General features: G+C 49.0%; 1 protein-coding gene across 1 annotated transcript in view; it reads left to right on the top strand.

Annotated features, from left to right (window-relative positions):
- IGFBP7 (insulin like growth factor binding protein 7) overlaps positions 1-25,994 on the top strand; it is a 62,007-nt gene that overhangs the window by 35,505 nt on the left and 508 nt on the right. The window contains exons 2-4 of the mRNA XM_065597446.1: positions 15,012-15,121; positions 22,199-22,315; positions 24,231-24,357. Coding sequence (XP_065453518.1) covers positions 15,012-15,121; positions 22,199-22,315; positions 24,231-24,357 — 354 coding nt within the window. The remainder of the gene's footprint in view (positions 1-15,011; positions 15,122-22,198; positions 22,316-24,230; positions 24,358-25,994) is intronic.

Below are 25,994 nucleotides of genomic sequence, written 5' to 3'. Positions count from 1 at the left end.
CAACGTAGACAAATAGCTCCATAAAAAGAGAAAGCGGAGCTACAGGCTGCCTGGTTTCTCTTCCAGAGTGAATGACATCACTAGAGCTATAACTAGCCACCCTCCATCACCACCACCAAGGCCAGTAATACCTGTTTGTTTTTAAAAATAATTAGTTGTGTGAAAAATCCAGTGCTAGTTTTAGTGAGAACCCTCTTTCAGCTATGATGACTTTATTTCAGCTAAGAGGATATATTCTGTAGGCACAAAAGATGTAAAGCAAACCGGGTTACATGATGGGACTATCTTCCTCGCTGTGCCCTACATTTGGAGGATCAGAAACCATAGTGAACACATAATTTAACATGGTTGAATCATCACACCAACGTAAGTCATATGAGAACAGAAGATTGTGAAGTGCAGCCTGCAGTTGTCCAGTCCAAAGGAAGTTGTTGTGAATTGTGTTTGTAATCAGAAGTAGAAATGTCACTGCTCTAATTGATTAAAGTCTAGAGCATTTACTAAGGTTTAATGAAAAATGTAAGGCACCTAATGAGAGTGCTCTTCACGGTGCTTCTCTGTGTACTGAACTGGCACTCCTCGCTCACGCACATGACCATGTTTCAGTAGCCATGACCGGGGTGAAAGTAATTTACATTTCTTACTGGTACGGTCCAATTGCAAGCAACCCATCTCTCCTACATGCTTCATGGATCCCTCCCATTGCATGACTTAGATATAGAAAATAAAGCTGCTACTACTACCAATGCTGTCTGTAATAAAACTTTAATATTGGAATAAGCCTGAAAAAATTAAAACTCACTGTCACATTTTTCTCCTTGTCCTCCCTCCTCCTCCAGGCAGGCTGCGGACACGGCTAGGCTCCGCGCTCCCCCCACCACCACCACCACGCACTCAGCAGGGGCTGCAGCGGCTCCCCCCAGCGTGCAGCAGGGAGCAGGGGGACTGGCTGAGGGGGAAGCCTGCCCAGGCCGCCTGCCACCTGCATAAGAATAGTTTAAACCCTCGCGGTTCAGCCCCTGGGATTAGGAGCCATTTCTGGCATCCTTGTTAATTTCACTCACAGTCGTTGGGGTGTGTGTGTGACCGAGGCAGGGGCAGTTCTTTTCTGCCCCCTGGATGAGGGGAATCTCCAATCGTATAATACACAAAAAATACAATCAAAATCAGGAACCATTTCCAAGCCCCTTGCCTCAAGGTCAGTGTAGGAGTCGGACCAACAGCCCCCCTGGGGCAGGAAGCCATTAAGCAGCACATATTAAGCAGGGCCGCCCAGAGGAATCAGGGGGCCTGGGGCAAAGCAATTTTGGGGGCCCCTTCCATAAAAAAAAGTTGCAATACCTTAGAATACTATATTCTCATGGGGGCCCTTGCGGCCCCGGGGCAAATTGCCCCATTTGCCCCCTTCTTCCCGCCCCTCCCCCCCCCGCCTCTCCTCCCCGGCGGCCCTGGGAAAAATAAACATTTTAAAACTTTCCACATCTTGGCACAAACCCAGTTTTGTGAAAACTTCTTTTCAAGTCACCTTTACAAGGTATCACTGGTTCTCAGCATCAGCTAGTGCTAAAAGGCACTAAAGCTCATTAAAAGGGTTGGACAAATATTTTCCGTCAAAACTTTTTTTGGATCGAAAACTAGGGGTTTTTAAAAAGCAGAAAAAATCACGGACAATGTCTGCTTTCCTTCCAAATTTGTTGTGGTTTTTTTAATTGAAAAGCTGAAATTAGTCTGCCAAAACCTGAACATAGTTTGGGGTTTCAGAAGTGTGTGGCCAAATATTTGCTGCTTGCTGTGTTTGACTGTTTAAAGAAATAATAAAAAAATTCTGCTTAAAAAAAATCCAAAACTTTTGAACCACCTCAGCTTGTGACCAAACGCCTGAGCCCATCCAATCAGAGATTTGCCCACGTTTCTGATACTCTGCTGGCTTCCTTGACTCATATCTGTCTCCATGACTTTGGGTTCATTTAGGTTAGAACGTAAGAATGGCCGTACTGGGTCAGACCCAGTAGCGTAGCTAGTGGGGTGCAGGGGAAGCAGCTGCTTCCCCTAATCACATTTTTCAAAAGCGGAGCCTTAGGGGTTACCTTATATGGCGCCAGCGGGTGGGGCCTGCTCCTCTCTGAAGGGCAGCACGGCCGGAGGAGCCATGGGGGGGGGCGGCTGGCACGGCCGGAGGAGCACGCCAGGCGGCCAAGTAAAGAGCGGGGACAGGCTGCGCGTACCTGCGCTGCTGGACCCATTTGGGTCCGCAGCGGCCGGGCCGGGGCGCGTGGCAGTGGGGGCTGATGGGAGCATGCGCGGCAGCGGGGCTGGGCTGGGCGCATGCTGCCCAACGATAGGGGGGCCGGCGGCTGGGGAGAGAAGTGGCGAGGGGGGAGGAGGCTGAGCGCCTCGGCAGCAGCCTTGGGAGGGAAAGGCTCCATTTTGGCTGGGCTCAGACTCAGTGCTGCCAACCGCACCGCTGAGAACGGCTCGGCTCAGCGCACCCGCGGCAGGGGAGGGGGTGGGGCGGAGGAGGAGAGAGGGGAGGGGGCACTCGGTTTCAGGAGCGGGAGAAGGGGGGGCGCAACAGGGCGGCCCACAGCGCGGCCAGCAGCTGCAGCCGGGGGGGGAGGCACACTCGCGCAGCAGGGCGGCCCACACAGTGCGGCCAGAAGAGCCGGGGTGGGGGGAGCACAGCAGGGCGGCCTGCACAGCGCAGCCGCGGCCGGAGGAGCCATTAATGGACTTAACTTCCATGAATTTATCTGTTTCCTAGAGACTGGCTCCATGGGGTCCCTCACAAACTGGTTACTGTGGGTTTGTCTTTGGTATAGCTTATGTACATTCTCCACGAACTGAGCATTTGAGCTTGTTCCAGAATCTGGGATGAACCTATGTTGTAAAAACTGAAATTCTCAAAATAGCCCATGCATGTAAATGGACACAGGGTGCTAAAATTAAATTAACCCAGAGGTTCTCAAACTGGGGGTTAAGTATCAGAGGGGTAGCCGTGTTAGTCTGAATCTGTAAAAAGCAACAGAGGGTCCTGTGGCACCTTTGAGACTAACAGAAGTATTGGGAGCATAAGTTTTCGTGGGTAAGAACCTCACTTCTTCAGATGCAAGTAATGGAAATCTCCAGAGGCAGGTATAAATCAGTATGGAGATAACGAGGTTAGTTCAATCAGGGAGGGTGAGGCGCTCTGCTAGCAGTTGAGGTGTGAACACCAAGGGAGGAGAAACTGCTTCTGTAGTTGGATAGCCATTCACAGTCTTTGTTTAATCCTGATCTGATGGTGTCAAATTTGCAAATGAACTGGAGCTCAGCAGTTTCTCTTTGGAGTCTGGTCCTGAAGTTTTTTTGCTGTAAGATGGCTACCTTTACATCTGCTATTGTGTGGCCAGGGAGGTTGAAGTGTTCTCCTACAGGTTTTTGTATATTGCCATTCCTGATATCTGACTTGTGTGCATTTATCCTCTTGCGTAGTGACTGCCCAGTTTGGCCAATGTACATAGCAGAGGGGCATTGCTGGCATATGATGGCATATATAACATTGGTGGACGTGCAGGTGAATGAGCCGGTGATGTTGTAGCTGATCTGGTTAGGTCCTGTGATGGTGTTGCTGGTGAAGATATGTGGGCAGAGTTGGCATCGAGGTTTGTTGCATGGGTTGGTTCCTGAGTTAGAGTTGTTATAAATAAATAAATTAATAAATAATAAATTAATGGAGATATCCCATCTCCTAGAACTGGAAGGGACCTTGAAAGGTCATCGAGTCCAGCCCCCTGCCTTCACTAGCAGGACCAAGTACTGATTTTGCCCCAGATCCCATGGTTATGGTGCGGTGCGTGGTTGCTGGTGAGAATATGCTTAAGGTTGGCAGGTTGTCTGTGGGCGAGGACTGGCCTGCCTCCCAAGGTCTGTGAAAGTGAGGGATCATTGTCCAGGATGGGTTGTAGATCACTGATAATGCGTTGGAGAGGTTTGAGCTGAGGACTGTAGGTGATGGCCAGTGGAGTTCTGTTGGTTTCTCTTCTGGGCCTGTCTTGTAGCAGGAGGCTTCTGGGTACACGTCTGGCTCTGTTGATTTGTTTCTTTATTTCCTTGTGTGGGTAACATAGTTTTGAGAATGCTTGGTGAAGATCTTGTAGGTGTTGGTCTCTGTCTGAGGGGTTGGAGCAGATGAGATTGTACCTCAGCACTTGGCTGTAGACGATGGATCGTGTGGTGTGACCGGGGTGGAAGCTGGAGGCATGAAGGTAGGCGTAGCGGTCGGTGGTTTATCGGTATAGGGTAGTGTTAATGTGGCCATCGCTTATTTGTACGGTGGTGTCTAGGAAGTGGACCTCCCGTGTAGATTGGTCCAGGCTGAGGTTGATGGTGGGGTGGAAGCTGTTGAAATCATGGTGGACCCTTCAGGAGGTCACGGGGTTATTATTGGGGGTCGCGAGCTGTCAGCCTCCACCTCAAACCCCGCTTTGCCTCCAGCATTTATAATAGTGTTAAATATATTTAAAAGTTTTTAATTTATAAGGGGGGGGGTCGCACTCGGAGGTTTGCTATGTGAAAGGGGTCACCAGTACAAAAATTTGAGAACCACTGAATTAACCCCTCTGGAGTCTCGGGGAATGCAGGGGAGGGGGGTCTCCCTTGGTAGGGTTGGGAAGGAGGTAGGTGGTGTATGATATTGCTCTTCTCATGTGATCCCTCCCCCATGTCTCTCTTGGCTCCATCACTGTTAATCTAAAGTGGCTAATTTTCAATGAAGCTCCCCTCCCCTGACATGAATCTCCCTATGGCACTGAAATGAAATGTAGACTGTAATTTGGCATGTGAGAAGTGAAAGGGATGGTAGCCCTAAGGGAAAAGGGAACAGCTTGGCTCATTGTGTTAAATAGCTGTCTGCAAGCCTCAAACTGCTGAATGAGCTTTAGGGTAGGGAAGGCTGTGCCTCCCCAAACAGCCTGGCCCTGCCCCCTATCTGACCCCCACTCACTTCCTGCCCCCCGACTGTCCCCCTCAGAATCCCTGACTCATCCTGCTCCTTGTCCCTTCCCCCCCCCAACCACCACCCCGGGACCCCACTCCCCACCAACCCCCCCGTCCCCTGACTGCCCTGACCCCATCCACCCCCCCGCCGAGTCCTGACAGACCCCCAGAACGCTCACGATCCAACCCCCTGCTCCCCGTCCCCTGACCGCCCCCCAGCAGTGCTGTCCAGGGCCGCTCCTGGGTTACCGCTGCCTCTCCCCTCTCTCAGAGCCTCAGCGCGCCGCGTCCAGGAGCTGCCCTGGCCCCTGGACAGCGCTGCAGTGGCGTGGTTCTAGCGGGACCGGAGCTCGCAGCCCCACCCCCTTACCACGCGGCTCTGACTCAGTGGGAGGAGCTCAGGCCCTGCCGGAGTCACATCGCTGCAGTGCTATCCAGGGCCGCTCCTGACGTGATGCAGGCGCCTGGGGATGGGGGAAGGCGGAGGCGGGGCCGGGGGTCCCTGTGGGGCCCGGGGCAAATTGCCCCATTCCCCCTCCCCCCCCCCCCCCCCCCCCCGGGCGGCCCTGACATTAAGTAGAAGTTCCTGAGGTGTTAGCTGCAGAAACACTGTCTCCCCCATCCCCCCACCCCTCAAAAGGGCACCAGCCCCCTCTCCATGGGCTGCGCACCTGGAGAATGCACCCGGCCGCTGCAGTGGGTGGCCACTTGCTTGCACAAGGACAGTAATACATACAGTATGTAAGTGTATGAATGTGTCACGAACAATGCAGCTGCAGCCTGCTGCCAACCAGCAGTGACCCCAGTAACCGGCCGCTGTGGGCTGCTGTCTGCAGAGAGCCGGCAGGTGCCGCTGGGCTGGGTCTGCCGAGGAGTAAGTAACCAAGGCAAAAACCACAGCCAGCCAGGGGGAGGGGACCAGGGGGGCAAGGGGCTGTGCTGCGCCATGCCCCGCTTTCCCTAGAGCCTCCCTATTTCCTTGCAAGTCAGATATCAAGGATTGTTTAATCTCCTTTCCAGGCACATAAAAGGGTGCAGGGGACACACCAGTGGATGGCTAGTAGTAGGGGAAGACAGGGGTGAATGAAGGACAACTAGAATAGCCTTCATGAAATATACAAGATACTTAGAGAAAGTTTTGTCAATTTCAGCCTCCACACTCTGCAGGACACTGGCAAAACTAAGAGAGATCTGAGATCGCGCCCCTATGTCCTAAGGGGATTTCAGGTGTTTAATTCAACATATAAAGAGGGTGGAATGAAAACTACTATTTCTTTCAAAGGAGGTACAATAATTTCCCTGAATATTCAGTTTTCCGCTCCAATCCCTTTGTGGTTTTGTCTATCACGCTATTTGCTTTCCCTGTAAATCTTTAGTTGCTTTAGCAAAATTGCTTTGCCCAAAATAACCCCCACATCATCATGACACATCTTCCCACCATGTTCTCCATGGTTTTTTTGTTTGTTTGTTTTTTTAACAGTAACATTTCAAGGAGGATCTGCAAGCAATTTGGACATCACAACCATGATCCTCTGCTGGGGAGGGAAGGGGATAGATTTGAACTTGGAAATGGTTCCCGATTTTGATTGTATTTTTTGTGTGTTATACTGTTGGAGATCTCCTCATCCAGGGGGCAGAAAAGAACTGCCTCTGCCTTGGTGGGACACACACACACACACACACACACACACACACACACACACACACACACACACCTCCTGATCCTGCAGGCTGAACCGCGAGGGAACAGCTGAGTTTAAACTGTTCTTATGCAGGCGGCCTGGGCAGGCTTCTCCCACAGCCAGTCCCCCTGCTCCACGCTAGAGGGGAGCCGCTGCAGCCACTACTGAGTGCCAGGCCGGGGGAAAGCGCAGAGCCTGGCCGCGTCTGCAGCCTGGCTGGAGGAGGAGGGGGAGAGAAACAACAAACAAATGGGACAGTGAGTTTTTCCTTTCCAAGCTTTTATTAGCTCTGAGTTTAAGCTGTTTGTTATGCAGCCAAAAGAGGTGAAAGTAAGCCGGTGCTGAATGCTCCACTTTCTTGTCGTTACACTGCTGCATCTTTTTTTACCGGTATGCTGTACCGGCCCATACCGGCTTACTTTCACCTCTGCCCATGACACACTTCACTTGTTTATAGACACTCAAGGCAGATTTCCTGGATTCTACTGGCTAGGTCAGAATTAGTGGCTCTGGTTCTTTGCCTGAGTAGTCCGTCTCTGAAATGTTGCTGTGTAGCTTCTAGGAGAGAATTCAGATGCTATTGCAAGATCCTAGATGGCAGTGCTGCAAAGGGGCCCGGGTCAGTCCATTCACCCTATCCTAGGGCAGGATTGCTCTCGACCCCAGCCAAGATTCCAGCCCTGCAAAGACTTAAGAAAGTAAGTCACTTTACTCATGTGAGTAGTCCTGTTGAAGTCAATGGGGCTACTCACAAGAGTAAAGATATACTTAAGCCTTTGCAGGATCAGAGACTTACTGTTGCACTTTCTCATGGGGGCAAGTGCAAGTGGAAATCCGATGGAGGGTGAGGGAAGAAGCATAGTTAGGGCCCTACCAAATTCACGGCTATGAAAAACGCATCACAGACTGTGAAATCTGGTCTTTCGTGTGCTTTTACCCTATACTATACAGATTTCACAGAGGAGACCAGAGATTCTCAAATTGGGGGCCCTGACCAAAAGGGAGTTGAAGGGCGGTTGCAAGGTTATTATAGGGGGGTTGCGGTATTGCCACCCTTACTTCTGCGCTGCCTTCAGAGTTGTGTGTCCGGAGAGCAGTGGCTGTTGGTCGGGCGCCCGGCTCTGAAGGCAGTGCCCTGCCAGCAGCAGTGCAGAAGTAAGGGTGGCAATACCATATCATGCCACCCTTACTTTTGCACTGCTGCCTTCAGAGCTCGGTGGCCAGACTATGGTGGCTGCTATCTGAGGGCCCAGATCTGTAGGCAGCAGCACAGAAGTAAGGGTGGCAATACCATACCCATGCCATTCTTACTTCTGTGCTGCTGCTGACGGCGGCTCTGCCTTCAGAGCTGGTCTCCCGGCCAGCAGCCGCCGCTCTCCAGCTGCTCAGCTCTGAAGGCAACACCGCTGCCAGCAGCAGTGCAGAAGTAAGGGTAGCAGTACTTCAACCCCCCCTCCTCCCGCCAACCTTGTGACCCTCCCCCGCTACAACTCCTTTTTGGGTCAGCCCCCCTACAATTACAACACCGTGAAATTTCAGATTTAAATAGCTGAAATAATGACATTTAAATTTTTTAAAATCCTATGACTGTGAAATTGGCCAAAATGGACCGTGAATTTGGTAGGTGTGTCTGTGGAGAGCAGGAGGAAATAAATGGGACACAGAGGAGCAGGGCGAGGGCATTAGGAGATGGAGGGAGCAGCGTGAGGAGATGGAGGGGTTAGAGAGGGAGAAGGATGAAGAGTAGGATGATGTGGGGCAAGTGACTCCAGGCAGGGAGAGCAGACTGTGAGGGAGCATGGAGAGGGAATGTGAGTGAGGCAGTTGTTAAGCCAGGGGATAGGAGAGGATAAGCAGAGACCCCTCCGATCGATGGACAAGAGGGCCTTCTGCGTTCCTGGGCATGTTTAAGGCTGAATCATGATGATCTCACATATATTGGGGCCAAGCAGCTTTCCCTAATGGATAAAAAAAATCAGAGAGCATCCTGACTTCTTTTTGTTCATTATCATCATCATCATCGTTATTATTTTAAATCTGATGATTTTTAAGCCAATCATGATTTTGGGGCATCTGACTGATGAGTTTTGGATGCTAGAGTCTGACAAGCAAAAGACCCAAGAGACATCAGTTCCTTCTGTTTTGAAGAGCTGCTTCTCATGACATTTGTGCCTCTCTTGGGGACACTCACTCCCTTCCCAGCTTCGGGCCTAGACCAAGTAAATCAAGACAAAAGGTCATAACCTTTCCAAATTCAATTTCAAAACTAGGCTTTCCAGCCAAAGGCAGTGGATTCCTGAGCCCATTTCTGCATTATATGTTTAAACTCTGAATTGCAATCACAGCACTATTTTGTAAAACAAAATAAGTAGACGAAATGCTGACCATGATCTGCATTGCAGTATGCGAGTCTTTCCTCCAGCGTTCCCAGTGCAATTGAGCTTGAATGCTATGAGCACAGCCCAGGTGTTGTTATCAGGGGTTTCATCGCAGAGGTTTAGGGGAGAGTGGGGAGAACTATTTCTTTCTCCAAGAGTATAATCAAGGAGATCCTGTCTTCTTCTGGGCAACATCTGGTCTGGATTTCTCTCTCCCTCCTTCTGCCAGCTGATTCTTTTGAAAGCCTGTTCTGGCCCTCTCCAGGCAGTAAACGCAGGAGGGAAGATAGTAACTCAGACTACCAGCAGCTATTGCAAGCCAGGAAACAGGTGTTCCCCTTTGCTCTCTCCAAATCCAAGCCTTAGAAGAAGCTGATGCTCTGTGATAGGCTGGGCCAGCTCTTCTCTACTGACCCCATGGCTTTCTGCTCTCACTTGGGAAGGGACAGGAGCCCCCTGTCCTTCTGGTTGGAAGGATATTTGGCCTGATTCTCCAGTCTCTGACACCTGTGTACGTGAGGATCGGCTCCCTTAACTGCAGTGGAGTTACACTGATGTAACAACCAGTATGGCCAATCCCAGGCATTCACAAATCATGAGTCAGAGCTCTGGAAAATAAGGAGATTGGCTTAAAAATCAGGAGACTTTTAAAATAACAAATGTCAGGTCCTTATTACAGTAAAAGCTGTGTTACTTTACCATCCGGAAAAATCTAGAAACCAGCATGTCTGATCTTCATTAAAAGTCTGGTTGGCGTGGGGCTGGCAGTCTCCCTACCTGGCTCCGTGTGGCTACCAGAAAGCAGTGACATGTCCCTGCTGCTACTAGGCGGAGGAACGGCCACAGGGGCTCTGTGAGCTGCCCCCACCCTGACCCAAGCACTGGCTCTGCAGCTCCCATTGGCTGGGAACTGCAGCCAATGGGAGCTGCAGGGGCAGCACCTGCTTTGAACCACCCCCAAAACTGCAGAGAGGAAGAACAGCCAATAGCAGAATGGTGGGAGACACTGGGCTGTAGAAAAATACTTTGTTGGAAGAAAATGCCAATGCACTTGGTAAGAACACATCCAAAATCTGCTCCACGTTCATCGTGACAGGAGAACAGCAGAATGCCAGAGAAGATAAGATGTGTAGAGGGTGTGGCAGAGCTCCGACCTTGTCCCCGTGGGTCCCGCGCTTCCAGAGCTAACCTCAGAGGCTCACTGCGACCCTCCATGTAGGGCCAGAGTACAGTCTACTGAGCCCTTTTAATCACAAGCCAGCAAGGAGGTTGGTGAGAGAACTCCCACAGTCTCTGTTGTCCCTACAGCTTATTCAAGAACAGTTGAGCCTCCTGTCATGTCAGGGGCCTGTCTTCCCCTCCCAAGAGGTGTTTCTGTAGTGGCGGGTTGGGGGGAATCTGGGCCTGCCCTCTACTCCGGGTTCCAGCCCAGGGATCCTAATGGCAGCAGCTGTTGGCAGCTGACCTTTCACTGTCACAGCCGCTTCCCCACAGCTCCCCTGCTTCTCTCTCTTAACACCTTCTTCACCCTTACCTTAGGGCTCCCTTTCCCGTGGTTTGAGGGTGTCTTCGTTACCCAGCCCTTCAGCCACACTTTCTCACCTCTAAAATGCCACGGCTGCTACTCTGAAACCTTTCTCTCCTCTGGCTCCCTGGCTCTCTTGGGCCTGACTGGAGTGAGCCCTTTTATAGTGTCAGAGGGGCCTTACTTAAAGTCAGGTGTTCACATTAGCTTAACAGTCTCACCTGACTCTTTGCAGGCTAATTGGAGTCAGGTGTCCACCCTAGCCTGGAGCAGCTCCTGCTCTAGTCAGTCAGGGAACAGAAAACTGCTTATCCGGTGACCAGTATATCTGCCTTCTACTACTCTGCTGTACCCAACTGGCCTGGGTCTATCGCAAGGGGTAACAAGGGAATCCAGGGTTAGAATAGTATATATTAAAAACACGAGCAAAAGCTATAAATCCTCCTGCTTAAGGACATCAACCAGCCTCCAGCTAATGAAGCCCAGGAGGAAATGTTCCCTAGAAAGAGGCTAGCCCATATCTGTCCACTAGGGCTTCTTCTACAGAAGCCTCTGGTCATTGTCGGAGACAGAATATGAGACTAGATGGATCCGGGCCTGGCAATTCCAATGTCCCTACAAGAAACAACTTGATTTGATTTGTGTAGATTACAGTTACAGTGCCTCTGTCTTCTGAGGAAGAGATACAAATAACCCTCTGAGATGCAGCCTTGAAAGCTTTAATTGAGTGAAAATAAACGTGACACATTCATTTGGATTTCGCTTTCTAGTTCAAGAAATTAATAGCACATTTGCAGTGCAGTCCTACAGAAAAAGAGATTAAACAAAGCCCAGTCTTCTCCGTCCTGGAACACTGCTTGTGTCTAATACACTGCCAAGCCTGAGGGCCAGCATTTAGGGCTAGATTTTCTAAACAACTCAGTACTTAACGGCTCCCATCTAGGCACGTAAATGACATGACCAGATCTTCAAAAGGGCCCAGGCACCCAGCAGCTCCCATTGAGAACAGTCTGGCCACTTTGTTTACTGCCTACATGGGAGGAGAGCTCATTTGGAAAGCTAGTCCTCCCTGCCCTCCCCCCATGCCCTGCTCTCACACGCACTGGCCTGTGTTCCCTCCCCCCACACCTTTCTCTTTCTCACTCACTCATGTGCGCACACGCACATTTGCTAGCTTATGCCAAAACAAAGGTCCAGATCTGTGGGGAAAGGCAGCAGTTGGAAGTTTGCTGGCGGGATAATTTACCAGACCATTTCTTTTTTACACTTCGGTTGAGATACTCGTTATGTAATAGCCTGATGGCCTAGCATGGGTTAATGACTGCATCCTCACTAGACACCTGTGATGTAGGGAAATATCATTGCCATATTAGAGATGTCGAAAGTGAGGCACAGACAGGGGCGGCTCTATGTTTTTTGCCACCCCAAGCACGGCAGTCAGGCGGCCTTCCGCTGCATACCTGCAGGAGGTCCGCGGTCTTGTGGATTCGGCGGCGTTTCTGCGGGTGATCTACCAGTCCCGTGGCTTTGGCGTACCCGCCGCCGAATTACCGCCAAAACCGCGGGACCGGCAGACCTGCCGCAGGCACGCCACCGAAGGCCACCTGACTGCCGCCCCCCGCGGCTTGCCGCCCCAGGCACGTGCTTGCTGCACTGGTGCCTGGAGCTGCCGCTGGGCACAGAGCAAGGTAGTGACTTGCCTCGGGTCACACAGGAAGTGTGCAGCAGAGCTGAGAACACGCACAGCCTGCTAAGAACATGGGGGAGGGGAGGGGGAAGAGATACCTAGGACATTTTGCATCCATTGAACCCCTCTGCCCCCCTCCTGGCTCTCAGTCTCCCACTGTCTTCCAGCCCCAGACTCCTTGCCCAGCCAGTCCAAGCCCACCCCCCCTAACTCCAAGGCCTAGTTTTCCTCTCCCTTTCCCCTCAAGCCCCAACTCCACTACCAAAGGCTCTGTCAGGCGTCCAGTTTTTGACCAGAACGCTCGGTCAAAAAGGGACGCTGGCGACTCCGGTCAGCACTGCCGACCAGGCCGTTAAAAGTCCGATGGGCAGTGTTGTGGATCTAAGGCAAGCTAGTCCCTACCTGTCCTGTCACCACGCTGCACCCCAGAAGCGGACAGCAGGTTCAGGAACCATGGCCAATGGGAGCTGGGGGGGCGGTGCCTGTGGGTGAGAGCTGCGCACAGAGCCTCCTGGCTCCCTTCTCTCCCCCCCAGCCTAGGAGCTGGACCTGCTGGCTGCTTCCAGGGTGCAGCACGGAGCCAGGACAGGCAGAGAGCCTGCCTTAGCCCTGCTGCGCCACTGACTGGGAGCTGCCCGAGGTAAGTCCACACCCACACCCCTGCCCCAGCCCTGAGCACCCCCAAAACCCAGAGCCCCTTCTTACATCCCAAACCCCTCATCCCTAACCCTACCCCAGAGCCTGCACCCCCAGCCCAGAGCTCTCACCCCCTCCTGCATCCAACCCCTGCTTCAACCTGCAGCCCCCTCCCACACTCCGAATCCCTCAGCCCCACCTCCAACCTGGAGCCCCGTCCTGCACTCCAAGACCCCCAGCCCCACTCCAGAGCCCGCACCCCCAGCTCTCACCCCCTCACTCACCCCAACTCCCTGCCCCAGCCCGGAGCCCCCTCCTACACCATGAACCCCTCATTTCTGTCCCCACCCTGGAGCTTTCACCCCCAGTTAGAGCTCTCACCCCCTCCTGCATCCCAACCCCCTGCCCCAGCCCAGTGAAAGTGAGTGAGGGTGGGGGAGCGCAAGCCCCCAAGGGAGAGGGAATGTAGTGAGCAGGGGTGGGGCCTCAGGGAAGGGGCGGGGCTAGGGTGTTCAGTTTTGTGCGGTTAGAAAGTTGGCAACCCTACTACCCCCTATAGCAGGGGTCGGCAACCTTTCAGAAGTGGTGTGCCGAGTCTTCGTTTATTCACTCTGATTTAAGGTTTCACGTGCCAGTAATACATTTTAACATTTTTAGAAGGTCTCTTTCTGTAAGTCTATAATATAGAACTAAACTATTTTGTTGTATGTAAAGTAAATACGGTTTTTAAAATGTTTAAGAAGCTTCATTTAAAAATTAAAATGCAGAGCCCCCCAGATCAGTGGCCAGGACCCGGGCAGCGAGAGTGCCACTGAAAATCAGCTCACGTGCCGCCTTTGGCGCTCGTGCCATAGGTCGCCTGCTCCTGCCCTAGTAAAGTTCTTTCAAGCTGTGAGAAAGGCGATTCCCTGGTGTTTGCTAAAATCCAGATTGATTTGTTCCTGCAGTCTCCTCTCCCTGCCGTGATTCTGAGTGATTATCTCTTCCCCTTGTTAGCTTGATGGTTTTATTTCCTTGTATGTAAATGGATTCCGTGATACCTTGGAAGTACCTTCAAGATAGCTGAACCACATTCCTTTGTCTAGAATGGGGTACTTTCAGCCCTGCCTGGCAGACATATTTTAAGAACATAATTCCCAGGATGTTTGTAATTTTGAATTTGACCTCAATACTCACACTTCGCAATAATATTAATGATCAGTATGTTGTTAGATTTCTATTGGTATCTTACATGATACCTTTTAGACACCGGTTATGACATTAATGAGTTGGGGTACACTGAACTGCTCAGACCAGCTGACACTCCCTATCAGGGAGCCCCTTGCCCTCTTGCATTGGGATGCTGTTCGGATCACACACACCCAGTCCAACTCTTGTTCTGTCACCATTCAAATCACTACCTGGGCACCAGTGGAGGGGTCACTGAGAGCACTGGAGAGTCAGGCCCCCTGTTCTCAGTTCCAGTTCTTGGAACCCCGCACAGCCCAGAGCAGCTGGAAGCTGCAATTGCAGAGAAAGTCCTTCCCAGCCCCCCGTGTCCCCAGGCTGGAGCATGCTCAGTGTGAACAGAATCTAAGAAGGTTTTAGATGGTAAACTCTAGCAAGTCTCGACTGAGCATGTGAAAACTGTAATTTTTCCAAGGCTTATAACTTGGCCAAATTTTCATAGGGATGGCAAAAGGCACATACCTGACACAAAGGTCACTCCCCTGCCAAATTTCAAGCCCCTGTTCCAAAGCATAGAGGTGTTAGACCATCTCAATGAAAATGTCACCTGAATTTTTTAATGTGGGTAAAACAACATATTTTCCCCTATTTTTGTTGTTAGAAGCAGCTGAACCATTTTGGCTGAAATTTTCCAAACTAATTCAGCCTGAGGCAGACACCCAGTCTGGAAAATTTCAGCCCAAACAGTTCAAATTTGGCAAAGTCATAAGCAACTGAAAACAGAGTCTTATAATGGGAAGTGTTGGGCAACCTTAATTGGGTGGAGCTACCAAACCTGCCTATAATAGTATTAGAGAGTCCTGGCACTGAAAAACTACTGAATGTAACTGGGAACAAACAAGAAGCAGGGAACCAGACATCAAGTTGGAGTCACCTGTTTTAAAGGCTTTCTCTCTTTTCAGGGCCTTCCATTGTGACTCCCCCTAAGGAAACGTGGAATGTCACTGGAGCAAAGATTTACCTGAGTTGTGAAGTCATGGGCATTCCAACCCCAGTGCTCACTTGGAATAAGGTCAGTGGCACGGGATCTGTTTTTCATGGGTAGCATGGATTATGCCATTTTTATTTACTATAGTACGATATTCTTCACCTCTTGGCGGAGATGGCAGAGGAGCAGAGAGAACTAGTCCATAAAAAAGAAAGGCAATTTACAGCAAGCTCTGCACTGCTTTTAAAGTGGCAAGAAAGAAGGGCAGTCCCATTCGTGCAAGGATGAGAAAAATACCGAATGCGTTACCAAATCCAACACCACCTGTGAACTGTAGCACTTTCAAAAGGAGAGCTAAGCCTGTTAGACAGCAATTGCAAGACAAAGGCTACAGCAAAGGCCACCAGCAGAAGGGCGTGTTTACAGTGAGTTTCTCTGGTCAATGCAAAAAAAAAAAAAAAAAAAAAGAGAACATCTTTTTTTCCCATTCCCACTCCCCAATCTGGATTTATTGAATTCCTCCTTCTGCCCCCCAAAACCAATATTTTTTTCTTTTGCACTTTTGTTTATGCTGATAAGAGAAACACAATTATGGTTTGCCATATTAAAGACTGGTGTTAAGAGTAGCTAAAGAATGCTTCCCAATGATCTGTTTTATGCTCATACATGCCTGTGGCTTTGAAAACACTGGCCTTGTGTGCCCAGGTCAGAGTCATAGTAATCCTGCAGTGTTTTTGTTTTCTTTTGTTAGCCTTGAGATGACGCTGCTCCTGGGCTGTGTGGTTAGATAACGCTGGTGGCCTAGGTTTGTTTTTCACCATTAGTTCATAGCAAGAAAGGTGCACAGTCATGTTCAGCTCCAGAAACTGCATCGGAATCTGGCATTGGGACCTCATAGGAGCCTGAAGCCCAAAGCAAGGCAGGTTCCATACATTCACATGTGCGCCTCCTGCTTTGCTGCCTCTTTGGAAGTGATAGGATAGAGAGAAGACTTTGATTTGGTGTTAAATTTCAAACAGCGTGTGCTGGTTAAAATTAAAACAAAAGTGCCATGGTGCAGACTGCATCACTTTTCAAGTTTTCTCAAACCCACAGGCTCTTGGGACCTCTGATGGTTTATAGCCCTTTACAATCAATTTAAATAATGTATATTTAAAACATTTTAAGGAAAATTGTTCAAATAGTGACCCACCTAAATAATAGGGCCAACTACAGACATAGGAGACCTTGTTGTTAGTAAGTGAAATCAGCCGTGGTGTACGTTGTCAGACAGATCTTCAGTGGACCTTTAAAGCTCCACACCTAGCTGTGTGCTCCAGTGTCACCAATTAAAGTTTGGCACAGAGAAACGACAACCTCCTCTCACAGGAAACTGAACATGCCACTCACCAGCACTCTCAGGAACTTACTAGAGCACTGCATGGGAGGAGTTTGCAGGAAGGGCAGAATTAAGCTGCTGTTTTCTGTAAACAAAATAATCATGGAAAGGAATAACATTTACCAACTGAACTGTAGAACTTTGTATGGCACATTGCCAGGTGTAGCTTGTACACCATTAGCTTCACTGCTGATTAACGAGGCAGATCTTTTGTTATCTCCTCCCTCAGCACCAAAAAGGCTGAAAAAACACAAACTACACATCAACAAAGGGGTGTGGTTTTCTGCTCCCAGGCAACATTTCTATCAAGGATCCTCTCAGCTAAGCTGGTCATAGTGTGGCTATGCACTGTGCATAAGTGGCTAGAAGCTTCACAGTGACAAGCCTTTTTTGCCAGTCTTGCCCATGGCCATCTGGAAAACATCGGTTTTAGGGCAGCAGACGCTCTGGTTGCTGCCTTTGGTTTACTTTGTGCACCATTCTCCTTGGGAAAGTCACGTGCCATGGGCCCTGCCCTGGTAACAGCATGTGCAGTGCTAGTTTCCCACTGCTCCAGAGCCCAAAGACCAAGTTTTTTCAAAAGGGCTCAACACCCTGAAGCTTCCACTGAGAATAGAGAATCCAGCCCCACACTCCAAACTATCACTGAGGACAATGGGAGCTGCTGGGCGCTGAACACTTTGAAACTCTGGCCTTGTGGACTGTAGGTGCTACTGAAAAACAGACAGCAGCCACCATGGACAGCCCAGGGAACAACCTTTTCCCATCTTTATACAAGTACTTGCACCATTTCAGGCATTTAGGGTAGGCTCTTCCGAAGTGCTAGGCGCTGGCCTAACTCTGCTCCCATTGTAGTCTGTGGCCATTTTACCACTGTCTTCAGTGGGAACAGAGTTAGGGGCAATGCTGAGTGCTAGAAAGTTGCCTAATAAGGGCCGGTCTATACTACGAGGTTAGGTTGAATTTAGCCACGTTAGGGCGATTTAAAAATGACTGTGTCCACACAACCAACCCCGTTCCATTGACCTAAAGGGCTCTTAAAATCGACTTCTTAAAATCCTCCCCAAGGGGAGTAGCGCTAAAATCGACTTTGCTGGGTCGAATTTGGGGTAGTGTGGACGCAAATCGATGGTATTCGCCTCTGGGAGCTATCCCAGAGTGCTCCATTGTGATCACTCTGGACAGCACTTTGAACTCCGATGTACTAGCCAGGTACACAGAAAAAGCCCCAGGAACTTTTGAATTTCATTTCCTGTTTGGTCAGCGTGGCAAACTCAGCAGCACAGGTGGCCATGCAGTCCCCCCAGAATTGTAGAGCGTAGAAACACTCCCCTATCATCTCCGTCCCTGAGATTGTCGCAGATTAAAAGGCAAAAAACCACACTCGCGATGACATGTTTTCTGAGCTCATGCAGTCCTCCTGCACTGAGAGGGCACAGCAGAGGCCAGGAAAGAATTAAGTGAGCAGGAAGAGCGGAGTCAGGACGTGATGCTGAGGCTAATGGGGGAGCAAACAGACATGCTGAAGCATCTGTTGGGGAAGCTAACGGACATGATGAAGCATGTGTTGGAGCTGCAGGAAAGCCAACAAGAGCACAGACCCCCGCTGCATCTACTATATAACCGCCTACCCTCCTCCCCATGTTCTGTACCTTCCTCACCCAGACGCCCAAGAACACAGGGGGGAGGCTCCGGGCACCCAGCCACTCCACTCTAGAGGATGGCCCAAGCAACAGACCACATTCTACAGGCCACTATCCTCTGATCCCACTGAGGAATACCAAAAGAAACTACACCATCTACTCAAGAAACTCCCAGCTACAGTACGGGAACAAATCTACATGGACACACCCCCAGAACCCCGACCAGGGGTATTCTATCTGCTACCCAAGATCCATAAACCTGGAAACCCTGGATGCCCCATCATCTCAGGCATTGGCACTCTGACAGCAGGATTATCAGGCTATTTGGACTCTCTCCTCAGACCCTATGCTACCAGCACTCCCAGCTATCTTCGAGACACCACCGACTTCCTGAGGAAACTACAATGCATTGATGTTCTTCCTGAAAACACCATCCTGGCCACCATGGATGTAGAAGCACTTTACACCAATATTCCACGTGAGGATGGACTACAAGCTGTCAGGAACAGTATCCCTGATGAGGCCACAGCAAGCCTGGTGGCTGAGCTTTGTGACTTTGTCCTCACCCACAACCACTTCAGATTTGGGGACAACTTATACCTTCAAGTCAGTGGCACTGCTATGGGTACCCGCATGGCCCCACAGTATGCCAACATTTTTATGGCTGACTTAGAACAACGCTTCCTCAGCTCTCGTCCCCTAGTGCCCCTCCTCTACTTGCGCTACATTGATGACATCTTCATCATATGGACCCACGGAAAGGAGGCCCTTGAAGAATTCCACCTGGACCTCAACAATTTCCACCCCACCATCAACCTCAGCCTGGACCAGTCCACACAAGAGATCCACTTCCTGGACACTCCAGTACAAATAAGTGATGGTCACATAAACACCACCCTATACCGGAAACCTACTGACCGCTATACGTACCTACGTGCCTCCAGCTTCCATCCAAGACACATCACACGATCCATTGTCTACAGCCAAGCCCTAAGATACAACCGAATTTGCTCCAACCCCTCAGACAGAGACAAACAAACACCTACAAGATCTTTATCAAGCATTCGTAAAACTACAATACCCACCTGGGGAAGTGAGGAAACAGATTGACAGAGCAAGACGGGTACCCAGAAATCACCTACTACAGGACAGGCCCAACAAGGACAATAACAGAACACCACTGGCCATTACATACAGCCCCCAGCTAAAACCTCTCCAGCGCATTATCCACGATCTACAACCTATCCTGGAAAATGATCCCTCACTCTCACAGACCTTGGGAGGCAGGCCAGTCCTCGCTTACAGACAACCCCCCAACCTGAAGCAAATACTCACCAGCAACTACACACCACACCACAGAAACACCAACCCAGGAACCTATCCCTGTAGCAAACCTCGTTGTCTACTCTGTCCCCATATCTACTCTGGCACCAGCATCAGAGGACCCAACCACATCAGCCACACCATCAAGGGCTCATTCACCTGCACATCTACTAATGTTATGTATGCCATCATGTGCCAGCAATGCCCCTCTGCCATGTACATTGGCCAAACCGGACAGTCCCTCCACAAAAGAATAAATGGACACAAATCGGACATCAGGAATGGTAACATACATAAGCCAGTAAGTGAACACTTCAATCTCCCTGGTCATTCTATTACAGATTTAAAAGTCACTATCATTGAACAAAAAAACTTCAGAAACAGACTTCCAAGAGAAACAGCAGAACTAAAATTCATTTGCAAATTCAACACCATTAATCTGGGCTTGAATAGGGACTGGGAGTGGCTGGCTCATTACAGAAGCAGCTTTTCCTCTCCTGGAATTGACACCTCCTCATCTATTATTGGGAGTGGACTACATCCACCCTGAATGAATTGGCCCTGTCAACACTGGTTCTCCGCTTGTGAAGTAACTCCCTGCTCTCCATGTGTCAGTATATAATGCCTGCATCTGTAACTTTCACTCTATACATCCGAAGAAGTGAGGTTTTTACTCACGAAAGCTTATGCCCAAATAAATCTGTTAGTCTTTAAGGTGCCACCAGACTCCTTGTTGTTTTTGTCATTCAATCAGTTTGACTTTGTGTGGCTACAATAAAGAATGTGGCCTTGTCCTTCCCTCCTCCCCCATCCCACCTTGTCCGTTATCTAAAGAAAGAATGCATGGTTTCAAAACAATCGCTACTTTATTTCGAAGGGGGGAGGGTGGTTGGCTTACAGGGAATTAAAATCAACAAAGGGGGCAGGTTTGCATCAAGGAGAAACACACACAACTGTCACACCGAAGCCTGGCCAGTCATGAAACTGGTTTTCAAAGCCTCTCTGATGCGCAGTGCACCTTGCTGTGTTCTTCTAATCGCCCTGGTGTCTGGCTGCTCATATTCAGATGCCAGGTGATTTGCCTCAATCTCCCACCCCACCATAAACGTCTCCCCCTTACTCTCACGGATATTATGGAGCACACAACAAGCAGCAATAACAATGGGAATGTTGGTTGTGCTGAGGTCTGACCAACAGCGCCAGCGAGCTTTTAAATGTCCAAAGGCACATTCTACCACCATTCTGCACTTGCTCAGCCTATAGTTGAACTGCTCCTTACTGCTGTCCAGGCTTCATGAACGGATCCCCAGAGCAGAGTTGCAGCAGAAGCAGTGGACGAGGACGGTTGATAGTTCAACTGCACCATCTGCTGCCAGCAGCACCCAGGAGGACCAGAACGGATCCTCCTAGCTCGTCGCTAGGGAGCAGGAGAGCAGAGCTGCAGGACAGCAGAGTTGCAGCGGAAGCAGCGGAGCCGTACAGCATGCCCTGGAGGTTGCTAGGAGCTGGGCAGGGAAGACATTCGCAGAACCCCCGGCCAAGCTACATGTCCGACGAGGACTGTTAGCAGTCCTACTGCACTGTCTGCTGTGAAGGCAAGGAGCTGCTCTGTGTAGCAATGCCAGCTGCTGCAGGTGCTTCTGTGTCAAATGTTTGGAGGTCCAGGTAGGGCAAGATACCTCGGCCAAGGCAAAAGAGCAAGAGCCCTGGAGCTGTTACATGTGTCAACCACAGAAGTCCTATGGGGTGTTACAGCGCCGACTGGACTGGAATGTACGGCTGCAAGACTTCTTCACCAGCAACAAAGGACAGGAATATGATGCACCTAAAATCTAAAAAGGCCCACACATTTCCCAGAGTCACTACCCTTGATAACAGAACATCAATGATTGCATTAGCTACTTGGATCATAGCAGGCCCCACAGTAGACTTGCCCACAACAGCAGAGGTGATGGTGAGCTGAGCGGGCTCCATGCTTGCCGTGCTATGGTGTCTGCATGGGTAACCCAGGAAAAAAGGCGTGAAACGATTGTCTGCCATCGCTTTCACGGAGGGAGGGGTGACTGACGTACCCAAAACCACTCATGACAATGTTTTTTCCCCATCAGGTATTGGGAGCTTAACCCAGAATTCCAATGGGTGGCGGAGACTGCGGGAACTGTGGGATAGCTACCCACAGTGCACCGCTCTGCCGACTTAATGTGCTTAGTGAGGACATATGCAATACAACTTCTATAAAATCGACCTAATTTCATAGTGTAGACATACCCTAAGCTAGAAAGTTGTACAGCGTTAACTACTATAGACTCCCTCACTGGTAGGGACGCAGTTATACTGGTATAGAGGTGCTTTAACAGTATAGCCATGCATCCACACTATGGCTTTTACTGGTTAAAAAAAAAAAAAAAAAAAAAATCACACCCTTACTCAAACTAGTTACACCAGTAAAACTTTCACATGTATTCTGCAGGCCACAGTCTGTCGTAGGCCTGGCCTGCATACCGATGCTGTACCAATATAACTGTCAGTTAGAGGTGTGATTTTTTTCTTTTTATCAGTAGTGTTATACCAGTACAAACCTCCCCATCAGGATGCAGATACTGGTATAGATCATTCTCTTTCCCTATAGGAATAGCCATAGTGGTAGGAACATCTTTAAATCAGTATAACCACACCAACTGTATGGGTCTAGTTAAATCCAGACAGCTTTTGTGTGTAGACAAGGCTTTAGGGGGTTTGGGGCTTAGGTATTGTAGGTATTTACGATGGCAATCTCATCAAACTACTGACAACTTGACTCTTAATATTCCTGCTCAGATAATAAGGGGACAATCTGGTGTCCAAAGGCTGGAGCTCCTGCCTGGAGACCGCGACAACTTAGCTATCCAGACCCGTGGCGGCCCTGAGAAACATGAAGTGACTGGCTGGGTATTGGTAAGTACTTGTGCACATTCATATACAATTCTGATAACTTTTTGGCAAGATCCAAGTTTCTATGCATAATACTGGGAAATTACAATGGAGTAGGTGCAGTATTTTTCTTGGTTGAAGTTAAAAAGCAGAGACATGTATGACAAGGAGTAAGATTAAATGCATTCAGTTGGCCCAGTTCTTTGCTTTTATCTTTTGTAGTTATTTACACCCATGCAAAATGTGTGTGAAAACAATGAGGAAGAGCAGGATGTTTAAAAGCTTTCAGGAATAGGACCAGACTGAAATGACAGACCACCTCTCCTTCTGCACAGTCTGTAAAATCCTGCCATCAACAGGTGCAGCACAGCAGGTAGCTAGGACAGGGATTGTTAGCACCGGAGACCTTCGGTGAAGGTCACATGGGAGTGGAATTCTCCACAGATCAGGGCACTACTGTCCTACCTTTTGTGGAGCATAGGGCAAGACGGAGCACTACACTAGACACTCCCTCTCCACAGAGACAGAGTCACTCTCATAACTTCAATGAGCCCCACAAACCCAAGCCAGAATCAGCCTGACCTCTCTCAAGCACTGTTTATATTTTGTACCTGTCTTGCTGGGGCACGCTTTCCAATCAAGTCTGTACAGCTCAAGAGACTGTTCCCTATAGTTACAAGCTTGACCAGATGAGATGCCCTCCTCAAAGAACTCTGAACTGCTTGGTAGACATTTACTTAAGAGGAAAGGGGCAGAGACCTTTACTTCCACTTGATTCCATGTCCTACAGCGCAGACTGAGGATTGCTATGCGAACATGGCAGGACTGGTCTGTCCTGGAGTTCACAGAAAACCCTCGCTCTTCACATTCCTTGAGGACACAGGTCAGAGATGCTAACTCTCAGGAATCTGCATCCCAGACATTCAAAACTTGAAGTTAAAAGATGGTTTGTTTTTTTTAAAGAACTGTTCTCATAGAGGGAGTTACTCAAGTGGGAGTGTGACAACTGGAGCAGCATCCTAGGGCCTGAGCTGTAATGCATGGAAATGGATTGGAGAGGGGAAAGAGCAGCCGCAGGGAAGCCAGCAGAGAGGATGGCACAGTAGGGCAGGGGTGACAGACTTTGCAAGTAGATAAGCTTTGGCACTAACAGACCACACTGTGCAATCTCTTCAGCTGCCAAATGAGGTGGTGGCTGGGGAATGGAACTCAAAGGCATTAGCTTACACTCTACGCCAAAACAGAGGTGGAAGCTTGGGCAGAGAAAGCTCTGGAGCAGGGCAAATACGCTACTGAGCCAACAGAAATATGATGAGGCACCTTCCCGGAGAGGAGCATTATGGCTACCGCTTTTTCCTGCCTCCCTCTCCATGACAACAGGCAGTTCTAAAACATCACAGACACAAACCTAAGCAAACACAAAAAAGGTTTGAAGTCTGGCTAAAGCAAATCCTGCTGTGGAAGACAGAGTGAAATGAGGAGTGGATTGATTCACTGAGCTCCAGGACAGGTACCAGAGTGCTTGCTGTAGTGTAGTTGGATACTGCCACCTATCTGATTTGGGAACTAGAGCAAACTACTACTGACCCAGTCAGGCTGACTGAAGCCACCGCTGGCCCTTCGACTCCATTGAAAGAAGTCAGGGTTGAGGTTTGTGCTCTCTTTGCTAATAGGGAATAAATTCTCATTCTTTTTAAAACTTCAGTTTATGATGCAATTTTTTTTAAACAAAACTATTGCATGTTCCATACTGGTGGCCAAGGGAATATTCTGGACATGTGCAGTCTCCAACTGCTAATTCCCACTCGATCAGTTACCTGTATTGAGTCTATTACTAGTGCTATTGTTTAGTGCTGTTATACAACCCAACAGTAACACAAAGTAACTGGAGAACAAATCCTCTGTAGTAAACAAGGATACATGCTGCTTGTTTTCATAGATCTCTCCTTTGAGTAAAGCGGATGCTGGAGAGTACGAGTGTCATGCATCAAACTCCAAAGGAGAGGCTACAGCCTCTGCACGAATTACTGTCCTCAATGACTTACATGAAATACCCCTAACTAAAGGTAGGTAATATGTGCAAAGATTTTTTTTTTTTAATGGAGTTTATGCCCTTTGGTTGTTTAGGATATAAGAGAACAACCTGAAACGTTGCATTTAAAACTGTTAGCTGTAGCGTGCTGATATTTCCAATGTCAAACCCAGTCTTTCTGGTTCTGGTGAAGCACTCATGGAGGTCTCTAGTGTAAGAGCTCACACATAGCTGAGAATTGGGTTGTTGCATCTTTATTAAAGACATGCTTTTTCCAAAATGTGTGTTAGGTATTGGAGGTTAACTAGGTAAAGGTTAAAACATTGACTAAAAATCCCTTCTGTTCCAAATAGCTCAGCTTTCAGGGCACGGTGGTGATTTCATTAGTTCTCCAGCCACCATGTTATCTGAAAAAACCTGAATTTCAAGTTGTATAAAAGACTTTAAAAACAAACACTTCCAAAAACAGCAGGACTATTTTGCCAATATATGTAGTCCTAATAGCCTTGATCATCTTCCATCCTAGCAACCTTTATCACACACATTTATAGGTTAGTGTATGTAATCCATTCATGTAGGTTCTAGACTTGTGCTCTTTTAAATGGCACATCTCAATAGCTGGAAGATGTGTTTAAAAAAAAAAATCAAATATTGTCCAGCAGTAAAGCAAGAGTATAAAATGACTCCCACCATCAATTGGGTCAAGTCAGACACTAACATAATTAAGTTATGCCCTTTGCTAAAGGTGCTTGGTTTTGGCCATATTATACCTCTTTTTAGAAATCCATCATCACAAATGCAGGGGGATACATGCATCTAATGATTTAGCTTTTTAAAGGACAACTGAAAACTGTCCAAAAACAGGTCAGGGAAGTGATAGGCTTTTGCTGTTTGTTAATGACAATGCTAGTACTAGAATGCACCATGGCACAGACTTGATAGTACGCCATAGTCACAAAGATACTTTTATTTCTCCTCATATGTATGCCACAAATTACTGCAGCTCCTTCTCACCTTTAGGAAATGACAAGGAGTTAAGAAAAGTGTTGATGCAACAAAAAATCAATTTCCTCCAGAATTAATTTTTGTTGCATCGAAGTTTGACATATGCTTTAGCTAATCAATAAGTGAAGGGGCAGACAGTCTATAAAAGGAGTGTACCTCAAAGCTGTTAAAGGGGCATTGTGATAGGGTGACCCTGCTTCGAGTGCCATCCAATGCATGACAGTTGTGCCAAGCCTGGTTCCCCTTTGCTCACCTTTTGTACATCGTCCGAGTTCAATTTATTCATCTACACCAGTGCCATAGTTCCTCAAAAGCCTGGTTATAAAGCAATAAAAATACGTAGTATGTTTTTCCATTCCCCTGTCACCCATCCAAGAGCCTCCATCAGCACTCTGTTCTCGATTCAGGACCCCGGTCTCTAGACCTCTCTACTCCCACAGCACTTCATGGAGAGGGTTCTCCCTCAGACAGCGTTCCACTCCCAGTCCTTCCTCCGTGCCTGCCCCTCCTGCTTCCCTTCACCACGCTGAATCGCCCCCTTTTTTCTAGAGGCCACTGCTCATTAGGAGCTCTTGCTTTGGTCAGTTCCCACCAGCAGTTCCAGCTCTCAGCCACATACAGTTGTCACTTCTGGGGCTCCTGAAGCAGCGTGCCAGCTCTGACTTG

This window comes from Chrysemys picta, chromosome 5, assembly GCF_011386835.1.
Source record: "Chrysemys picta bellii isolate R12L10 chromosome 5, ASM1138683v2, whole genome shotgun sequence".
Lineage (NCBI taxonomy): Eukaryota > Metazoa > Chordata > Testudines > Emydidae > Chrysemys > Chrysemys picta.
Note: the sequence above shows the minus strand (reverse complement) of the source record. Positions and strands in the feature narration are given on the sequence as shown.